The sequence below is a fragment of the Acanthochromis polyacanthus genome, chromosome 11 (genome assembly GCF_021347895.1).
Source record: "Acanthochromis polyacanthus isolate Apoly-LR-REF ecotype Palm Island chromosome 11, KAUST_Apoly_ChrSc, whole genome shotgun sequence".
Taxonomy (NCBI): domain Eukaryota; kingdom Metazoa; phylum Chordata; class Actinopteri; family Pomacentridae; genus Acanthochromis; species Acanthochromis polyacanthus.
Window position 1 is genome coordinate 37,467,872 of NC_067123.1, and position 10,039 is coordinate 37,477,910.

Genomic DNA, 10,039 nt, shown 5'->3' on the forward strand with positions numbered 1-10,039 from the left:
ACTGGTATCTGTACATTTTTTGATCAATATATCAAACACTTTCTGAAACTGCCAGCTACCCATTTTTGCACTTTTTTTTTTAATTGTAGTCGTTTGAACAACAATATCTCAGGAACTATTAAAAATAAAAGCCTGAAAATTTCACTGTTTTCTCCCTCATCATGTCAACGAATCTGCAATATTTAACAAGTAGATAAAATAGTCTCTGATTGTGGGTGGTATGGGTCAAAAAAGTCACATTTTTGAGCATCCATTAACAAAAGTATTGAGGTCAGCTAATGATATTTTCTGAACTAATAACCATAAAGGGGAAAAAATTAAAAAGATTGTCAACATTTTCTATTTCAGTGACAGAAGTGTTGCACAAATATCGACCAAACTGTCAAAAATGAAAACTGTTTCAGGAGATTATCCCTCACATTGAGATCTTCCTGGTCTGACCCACAGGAAACCTTCCAAGGAATTAGTCTGATTCTTAGACCCTGTCAGCGTTTACAAGCTCATCTTCATTCCAAATCTGGAACATAACCTTTGTTCTAAACCTGCACCGTTTAAAGCCCAACTTATTATGCACAATGCAAGAACACAAACGTACACAAAGGCACGTTCAATTTTGGAGAAAAAAAAATCTTCTTGGTTTTCTGTTTGAAGCCAAAGCAGCTGTGGAGTTGCATGTCACCATAATACAAAACTATGGAATACTTGGTCACAATAAAAGTTATTTTCCCTAAACTGTACTAACTGGTTTAGCAGGTATGTCAACTTGCACCCAAAAAAGCTGGAATATTTCGAGATAACTGGATCCAAGTAGAACAGAGTTCCTCTCCATATAAAGCTAAGAAAATAGATATCTTTTTTAAATGTGGGCATGTTTTTCATTTTTGGACTGTCATTTCGGTTTCATCAAATGTTCTGAGTCACACATTAAACCACCTTTTCCCCCACATCACAGACTAAAGTGACACAAATGCAGAAATCTTTCTTGCACAGCATCCAAATCTGTCAAGAACTGGCAGGAAACTGTGCTCATGTGAGATCCTGCACCACAGTCTGGAGCTGATTGTAAAGGGAAAAAAAAGCCTTCAGGGACTTTAAATGAGAAGAAACTCTCGTCTTTCCTTCAAATTGTCTGCAGGTACCAGCACTCCACCCTCCATCGCTGCCACACCTGTTCCTGCTCTGCCTCCACCCATCGCAGTGAACAGCTACCCCTCTGTTCCAGCTCCACCTAATGGCCAGTCCACCACAGAGGCCCTGTACACCAACGGGGTTCATGCCTATCAAGGTACAGCCATCGCATCCTAAATACATTACAACTGTCATATTATATCCCTCCACAGATTCACAGGCTTCCTGCTTTCATGCGCAACAGCGAGGGCCTAATTAAGAGGAAATGAAATGAAACTAAAGCACTAAATGTTATTTGGAGCATGCTGATGTGCCCCAAATAACATTTAGGATTCTTTTTATTTTCATGCATGAAGCATTCGGTAACCATGTGTTTGCTGTGCCACAGCTCAGAGTCCCGTCCTGGACCCACTGCAGCAAGCTTATACAGGCATGCAGCACTACACAGGTGAGCCTCTCAGGATCTACTGCCATCAATTTAACACCATAAACAGTGACATGGATCAGTACAGAGTGTATATAAGAGATGGATGTAGCCACTGTTTTAGGCACACGTAGTCCAGAATTTGACCGTTGCCATCTTTGTTTTTGGAAACCTGAATGAGGTTCGACTGCGTTCATACGATCATGACTGTATAGCTCATCTAATTTCCTCTAAATTGGACCATAATTTACAAAATTAACATAATTTAATGTTTAAGGAGACATGGAGCTAGTGATTGAGACCATGAACCTATTAGAAAAATGTTTACTGAGGTGCCAGATTAAGTGAGAAGTAAGGTTATTTTGTCATTTTCTTGTGAACTTCTACACAAGTGGAGCTCTTTTTACATACAGAGGAGTCGCCCCCTGCTGGTCATTTAAAAGAATGCATGTTTATGGGCAGGCTCACCTACATTTCCACATCAGGAAGTATAAAATATCTAAACATTCCATGGGATGACTGTTTTCGATAGCATACAGCAAAGAATCCAACAGACATGACGAATGAGGTTCGACTGTGTTCACATTGTAGTAACTGAAGCATAACTCATCTAATTTCCTCTAAATTGGACCACAATTTACAAAATTGACATAATCTAGTATTAAAGGACACATGAAGCTAGTGATTGAGACCATGAACCTATTAGAAAAATGTTTACTGAGGTGCCAGATTAAGTGAGAAGTAAGGTTATTTTGTCATTTTCTTGTGAACTTCTACACAAGTGGAGCTCTTTTTACATACAGAGGAGTCGCCCCCTGCTGGTCATTTAAAAGAATGCATGTTTATGGGCAGGCTCACCTACATTTCCACATCAGGAAGTATAAAATATCTAAACATTCCATGGGATGACTGTTTTCGATAGCATACAGCAAAGAATCCAACAGACATGACGAATGAGGTTCGACTGTGTTCACATTGTAGTAACTGAAGCATAACTCATCTAATTTCCTCTAAATTGGACCACAATTTACAAAATTGACATAATCTAGTATTAAAGGACACATGAAGCTAGTGATTGAGACCATGAACCTATTAGAAAAATGTTTACTGAGGTGCTAAATTAAGTGAGAAGTCAGGTTATTTCGTAATTTTCTTGTAGACCTCAACACAAGTGGAGCTCTTTTTACATACAGAGGAGTCGCCCCCTGCTGGTCATTTTACAGAATGCCGGTTTAAGGCCACACTCATGTAACATTTAGAGATATGAAATACCTAAACATTCCACGGCATGCAACAGCAATGACTCCAACATCAAAAGAAAATAATGTACGATTCTTGCTTTCTGAAGAGAGCTATAGTCATTTGGTGGACTGCTTTGGTATGTCATACCTCCATGTGGCATGTGGGTAATGCTCACTGGAGTCACAGCCGCTCCCTTTTTAAGATGTCCTCTCTTGTTTTACCAAACTATTTCGCTGATGAAGGTCTGGTACTTCAGACAGTTTGCGGGAGTCTGATTGACACTTTTTGACGTTCATGAGTTAAATCCAGGATGTTAGCATGACCACGTTAGCGCCCGGAGCAGTGGATACTGTTGTAAAGTGATGCTAATTCCGGCCCTTCAGGCTAATGTTTGCTAGATATTGAAACTGACAGAATCTCACCTCCAGTCCTGGCTGATGAGCTGGTCTGGCTCACCGGATGTAGGCTTGGCTTTTTGCTATCTCTTCTGCTGCTACTACCTTCATTACAAGAAACAACAACAACCTCCAGGCAGCAGCCTACATAGGAATATTTTGCCAAAGGTTTAGATTGTTTTTGGGTGAATTAACCGTTTTAAGGCCAGTGTTCTTCTCCCCTTGATGCAAATAGTCGACCACAACAGTTCCTCCATCACTACTTTGGGTGAATATGACGTTCTTAGCAGGATGATTGTAATCAGGGATTTCCGATATTGGCTTTTTTTTGCCAATAACCGATATGCCGATATTGTCCAACTCCCAATTTCCGATTCCAATATCAACCGATATATGTGGGCTATTTAACAAATTTTAGTTAACATCGCATATCTCCTGTCATGAAATTAACATATCATGCCTCATTTTATTGTGATGCTTCACTGGATGTATTCCCAAATGCAACAAGGCTTTAAAATGTAAACATTGCCTGTGCCAAATAAGAAAAGTACTTCAACTTCAGTTATGGGAAAAAAATGCCATATTCATCCCTTTTTTTAATTGTCTCAAACAACAGTTCATGATCCAGGCATTATTTTATTGGTTTTCATGATAGGCAAAAAAACGATAATGATATTGACCGATATTACATTTTTATGCCGATATCGGGCCGATGTTACCAGACATCCCTAATTATAATCGTTTTAAAGTGTTACAAACACACCGGAGCCCTTTCTCCATTGTAGCAGAATGATAATGAAGAATGAAGTGCAACCAGATCGTTCTACAGTGATCTGGGTATGGGAGACTGTTACAAACTTTATTAACCACATCTCCCTGACCATTCATTGTCACCTCCAGACTCCTTTTTACTCCATTTTTTCTCACTGCAGAGTATTATTAGAGCAAGTCAATGCATCACAAACTCCACTTTTTTTTTAACGTCTGTTTCCCCATGAGGTTACCTGAGTCACGATTATCTTAATATTATCCTGCAGAGGGTGAATTCTTGTCGTCTGTTCATACCTGACATTAGAAAGAAGAGTGTCTGTGGATTTTCTTCCTCTTGTGCGTGATGCAACCTGATTTTGAAACCTGTTAGGCTTTCTAAACTCCTGTAGCGTGAGCCACTTCCACACCGGCTTTACTTTTCAGACTGGAGGCTACATCCATCTTTTATATAGAATCAATGATTGCTGTGTGTTTGAGTTACTACTGCCCCTGATAGTAAGCTGCACTATTAGAGGAGAAAAATAGTTCAAGTGCTTCTGGATGTGTGTACACGCAAATAATCCCTTCACATTTTTCAGTTCCTAGAAATACCTCTCCAGACGGTGACACCAGGACACGACACATTTTATGTAACATAATATATGCAGCTACGTTACCTTTTGGACTCAACACTGCATGTGTAAAGCAGAGATTTTCCATCCAGAATCTAAACATGCACATACATTAACGACTGTAAATAACCTCCGGCACTATAGGATGAGTCACAAACTATATGCAAAACATCTCCCGCTTTTAGTGGATCTGTGGGTGGGGACGCTGCTCTGTCAGATGTTTTTTAGAACTGGAAAAAGAAGCGCTTCTTCGCGGTGCCCTCTGCTCACCTGTTCCTCCTGTTCCTCAGCCACCTACCCTGCTGCCTATGGCCTGGTGGGACAACCGTTCCCCCACCAGCCCGCCCTGGTGGCTCAGCAGCCGCAACAGCCGCAGCAGCTGCAGCAAAGAGAAGGTAAAGAGCCGTGAGCAAATGAGGAATGATCACCGCCGTGTCTTAGAGAAACACGGCAGCAGTTTTTGTGTTTAACTCATTGAAAGCAAATCAAACAGATAACCAACGGTGCTTCTGGGCAGCTGTTTAACCCTCTTGTCCTCATTTACCGGCACCTAAAAATATTGTTTCCTTGTCTGAAAAAATCCAAAAATTCAGCAAAAAAAATTCCCCAAATTTCTGAAAATTTGCAAAACCTTCAGGAAGAAAATTCCAATAGTTCCTTAAATGTTTCCCTTAGAAGTTTGATTTCAAAAAAGTCTACCAAATGTGGCAAGAAAATTCTAATATTTTCAAAAAATGAGTAAAAATCTTCCAAAAAAATCCTAATGATTACATATATATCAGTAAAACTTGTGATATTTTCTTTGAGAACATTCACATAAAAATCAACCAAAATCCAACAAAATTCGTTGCATTTTGGTTGATTTTTTTTTGTGAATGTTCTTAAGAAACATCTTTAACATTTCTTTTTTCCACCAAAAAATGTTCAAAGATTTCCCAAAAATGTTGAAAATGTGGACATCAGAAGTTTCGCTGTGAAAATATATAGATTTTTTACATTTTCAAACTTTGAAACAGGTCAATTTGACCCGCAGGACAACACGAGAGTTTACAGAAAATCAAACATATTTTGAATCACAGATAACCAGAAGTGCTTCTGGGCAGCTGTTTAAACTTATTAGGACTTCTAAAAGTTGTTTTAGTTATGTAATTTATCACATTAAAGATAAGCTCTGTATTCATTTTTGTAAAGAAACACGGTTTCAGCTCACAATCTGTTGTAATTATTCAATACATGTTTGAGTCTGAATGCCAGAAAACAGTGAAAAGTTTTCAAAACAGCTCACCAGAGTTCAAGATGAGGCTGTCAGAAACAGAAAACAGACAGTTCTGATGTTAGAGAAGCTGAAAGCAGACTGTATTCCTGTTGATCAACTTGTAATTTCAACTCTTAAAACTATCTTTCTGTCATCCCACTCATTATTATAATATAACGAGTGCAAATCATTCTGCATTACTAAGCAACATGAACAAAAATCAGACTCTCTGATAAGTGACATAACACTGATTCAAGACCAGAAAGTCAAACTCTGTATTGCATGCATTTGAAAACAGACAATAGAAATAACAATTAGGAGTAATTTATTGTAATTTAACGTCTGCAGAAGATCAGATTTGTGGCGTTATCTTGAAAAATCTGCATGTTAAACACATTTTCAGTGATATGTCTAGTAAAGGTTGCAGATCAACAGTTTGAGCTCTTAAAAAAATTTGGAAAACATGCTTATATGTTTGTTTTCTTGGTGACAATTAGATGAGAAAATTAGTAATAGTCTTGTGTATTAATGCGTAGCTGCAGGTTGGAGCCAGACAGCAAGAAAACATCAGAACTACAATTAGTCCTTTAAACATCTCTTAATGTCTGACTTTGTGTTCTTTTCTGCTATTTTTTTTAGCTACTTGTCATGTAAAGCATCGTTGAGTGTCATTAGAATTAAAAGCACATTAAGTTTCCCCTCAACTCTTTCACACGTCTTGTCGTGTTATTCCCGTGTGTCTTTGCAGGTCCGGAGGGCTGTAACATCTTCATCTACCACCTGCCGCAGGAGTTCACCGACTCCGAGATCCTGCAGATGTTCCTGCCCTTCGGAAACGTCATCTCCGCAAAGGTCTTCGTCGACCGCGCCACCAACCAGAGCAAATGCTTTGGTGAGTCTCTGTGATTCTTCTGAGTTGTTTTTCTCACCAAGCCTTGCAGTTTTCACCCTAACATGGATGCTTGTGTTTTGTTTCTCCGCTCCGTCGTCTCTTCTTCAGGTTTCGTGAGTTTCGACAACCCGTCCAGCGCCCAGACTGCCATCCAGGCCATGAACGGCTTCCAGATCGGCATGAAGAGACTGAAGGTGCAGCTGAAGAGGCCCAAGGACGCCAACAGGCCTTACTGAAGGAGGTGAGCCGCTGTACGTGGAGCAGACGGGGCAGGGGATTGATAGACAGCTGGAAATGTGTGTGCAAGTTAAGCAGACAGAGTGGATGTAATTGGGGCTCAGTGCTTAAATGGCTGTCTTTCATGTGGAACTGAAGAAGTCAATAACCCTACAGTAGATTAACTTTAATGAGGTGGAAGCACTGAAAATACCGTCAGTTTAGAAATACATTACAAGGATCAGGAGATACCTTTGCTGTGTAAACGTGGCTCCTTCTCTGTTGTTGCTCAGCATGTAGGGACACTTTTATTGACGAGTTAGCCTTTAAACTGGGTTCAAATGTTTCTGTCTAACCAGTGTTCTGTCGCAGGGTTGAATGCCAACTACTGTCCGTCATTAATTTTTTGTTTTTATTTTCATTTATTGTTTTTGTGCTGTGCCATATGCCATTTTTCCTGAAAAAAACATCACACCACTCTCAAGACTGTCCCGTCCATACATATAACGTGGAGACGTGCGTCGCTATGGCTACGGTTGCCTAGCAACCGCTAAAACCTTCCCCCTTCCTTCTCACTGCGTTGTAAGTTAATTGGCCTGTGTTGGTTGCTGTGGCGATATTGCCTGTGATGGTTGCCATTAGCAATTTTTTTTCTTTTTTCTTTATTTTGGGCCGTTGCCTTGATTCACCATGCTCAACTGCATGGCGGGTTACTGTGGCGACCATGAACTGTGTTTGGTGCGTTGTGAGTTTCCTCTTATTATTTTGTCCTGGTTTTTAATCCTTGCAAACACTGATCAATAATTGTCACTTTACCTCAGCATCTGTAAGCAACTGATTATCATGACACGCTGTTTTCCTTTTTTTAAAAACTCTCTCTAAAAGCTTCAGAGCTAAAAATCTGTCCATCAAATATGGATCTATTAGGCTTTTTTCCTTTTAGACTCTTTTGGTTTTTCGATTAGTTTCCTTTTTGTTGTCTGTCATGATTATCATTCTTACACATCCCCTCTGTTTAGTTGGTTGGTGTGGTAGTTTCTCGGTGAGTGCGGGATTTTTTCGTTTGGTTGTAACTCAATTCCAAGTGACTTTGTGCCTGAACTTTGTTTGGTTTTTTGTGAGACTGAAAATGTACTGAACGTGCCCCTGTATCTGGTCGACAGCGTAGTATTTATATGTGAACGACTGTGTGTGATGAGGCGAAGGCAAGGTGCGTGCGTTTGTATTTGTGCGAGTGTTGTGATGTGTGTGCGCGCGTGTGTGTGTGTGTGTGTGTGTGTCGTACCAACTGAGACACTAACCTTATTTTGAAAGGTTTTGGGTAAAGCTGTTTGGTTCCTGTGACACGTGCTACTGGCTGAGGAACTGCATTCCTCTGTAGGAATTCTGGGACTCCAAAGATGATAAATTTAACCATAAATACTCGTAATATTCAAAAGACAAAAATCCAAAACAACAAGAACTAGAAATTCACAATGCGTCTCATGCACAGGGTATCTGCAGGTCACTAAAACATCTGGAATTAATAAAAAATCCACTATCATGCCTTAAAATTGTGTTCCTAAGGGAGTTAAATCTGCTGCTTTGTACGTAAATCTCAATTGGAGGATATTTCCTGTTCTGAAAGACAACAAACACACAAGCTGTATTTTGGAAAACAGTTAATTTCATTTGAAACACCCCTTAACGTACATTTTATTCGCTTTTGCCACTAAAACATCGTGTTCCAGCTCGTCGTTGAAGCTAAATAAGTCAATGTTATATCAAATTGAATCTATCCTGATTTATTCATGCGTGATTTTATACAGGCTTCTTTGAAATTGAAATCTGAAATGTCCTAGGATTTCTAAGTGAAAAGAGTTTGCATTACGTGCCTGTTAAGGGGTTTTTAATAGAGCCAATATTCATAAAGGTGAGAAGATTCACATTCACGGCTCTGACACACAATCGGTTTCAATTTGAGGCAAAACAGGCATGAAAAACATCCCAAAATCGATTTCTCTGGTACCTGCAGATGCTCTGTTTGCAGCAATCTGCATTTTACAAATCAGCTATCTGGCAGATGATTTCAAATATCACTTCGCTGTGAAATTACAGTTTGGTGAGTGGCATGTTTTTTGAATATCATTAGAATAAATGTGGAATCATCTGAGTGTTTTTTGTTTTGTTTTGTTTTTAAATTGGAGAGTTGATCCCCACCAGAATTCCTACTGTGCATGTTCTGAATTAATTTGCCTGTCAAAAAAAGAGATGACAAAGTATTTCCTATTAAGAACTTGCAGCAGTATGACTGTCACTATTCCAGTTGCATGGACACTAGTTGATTACTGAGACTCCCCCTGAGGCATCAGTGCAAGCAGTTGTGTTTTGCAGACACTTATTCCACTTCCAAAAGTCTTGAATTTGTGTGTTTCATGTCTGGGATTTGGTTTAAAACGCTCTGTGCTCTCTCTTTTTTCCCTCTCTCTCTCTTCTTTTTTCTTCTTCTTCACCTCCAGGAAAACCTAAGAGTTCAATCAAGAAAACCACTTGGGATGTCCCAGCCTTTTTTGGTTGTTTGACCAACCGTATAGCACAGGAGCAACACTTCACAAAAAGCAGTATCACGTGTATGCGCTTACAGAATTAAAAAAGAAAGTAAAAAAAAAAAAACGAGAAAAGAAACTACAGCAGCAGTAATGTCAGCAACAAAAACATCAAACAGAATCAGCATTTGCAATATCCAGAAGTGCTCCAGAGTTCCTATCATTCCACAGCTGGATTCATTTATATTATGTACATATTCTATTGTCGGCAACAAGATATACATGTTAAGAAAAAGCATATCACTGATGTTATTCTACTGAACAGGGTTCTACTGTATAGTGTGATTTGTGGTCTATGGCGTTAACAGAGGGCCAGTCTACACAGCCGGAGGCAAAAGAAAATACTATTCTGTATGATTACCATTGGTAATATTGTTATGTAGAGTTAGTTTTATTATTTATACGTAAATTTAAAGAAAAAAAACATGGGGTAATTAAACTGGAAAAGAGACGGACTTCTCGCTGTGTACATACCTTGGTTCTAAAAACGGAGGACTTCAAAACTTCAGATTCTCTGCTG

At 39.3% G+C, this 10,039-nt stretch overlaps 1 protein-coding gene across 7 annotated transcripts in view; it reads left to right on the forward strand.

The window, feature by feature from the left end:
* celf3a (cugbp, Elav-like family member 3a) overlaps positions 1-9,586 on the forward strand; it is a 43,323-nt gene extending 33,737 nt beyond the window's left edge. For 5 of the 7 annotated variants that reach the window (XM_022200100.2, XM_022200103.2, XM_051955550.1 and 2 more), the window contains 6 exons: positions 1,136-1,285; positions 1,517-1,576; positions 4,862-4,966; positions 6,575-6,718; positions 6,827-6,959; positions 9,433-9,586. In XM_022200100.2, coding sequence (XP_022055792.2) covers positions 1,136-1,285; positions 1,517-1,576; positions 4,862-4,966; positions 6,575-6,718; positions 6,827-6,954 — 587 coding nt within the window. In that variant the 3' untranslated portion in view covers positions 6,955-6,959; positions 9,433-9,586. Of the gene's footprint in view, positions 1-1,135; positions 1,286-1,516; positions 1,577-4,861; positions 4,967-6,574; positions 6,719-6,826; positions 6,970-7,419; positions 7,517-9,432 lie in introns of all 7 variants that reach the window. The other 2 variants (XR_007945085.1, XM_022200102.2) reach the window with 2 other exon arrangements.
* Positions 9,587-10,039: the final 453 nt, after the last annotated feature.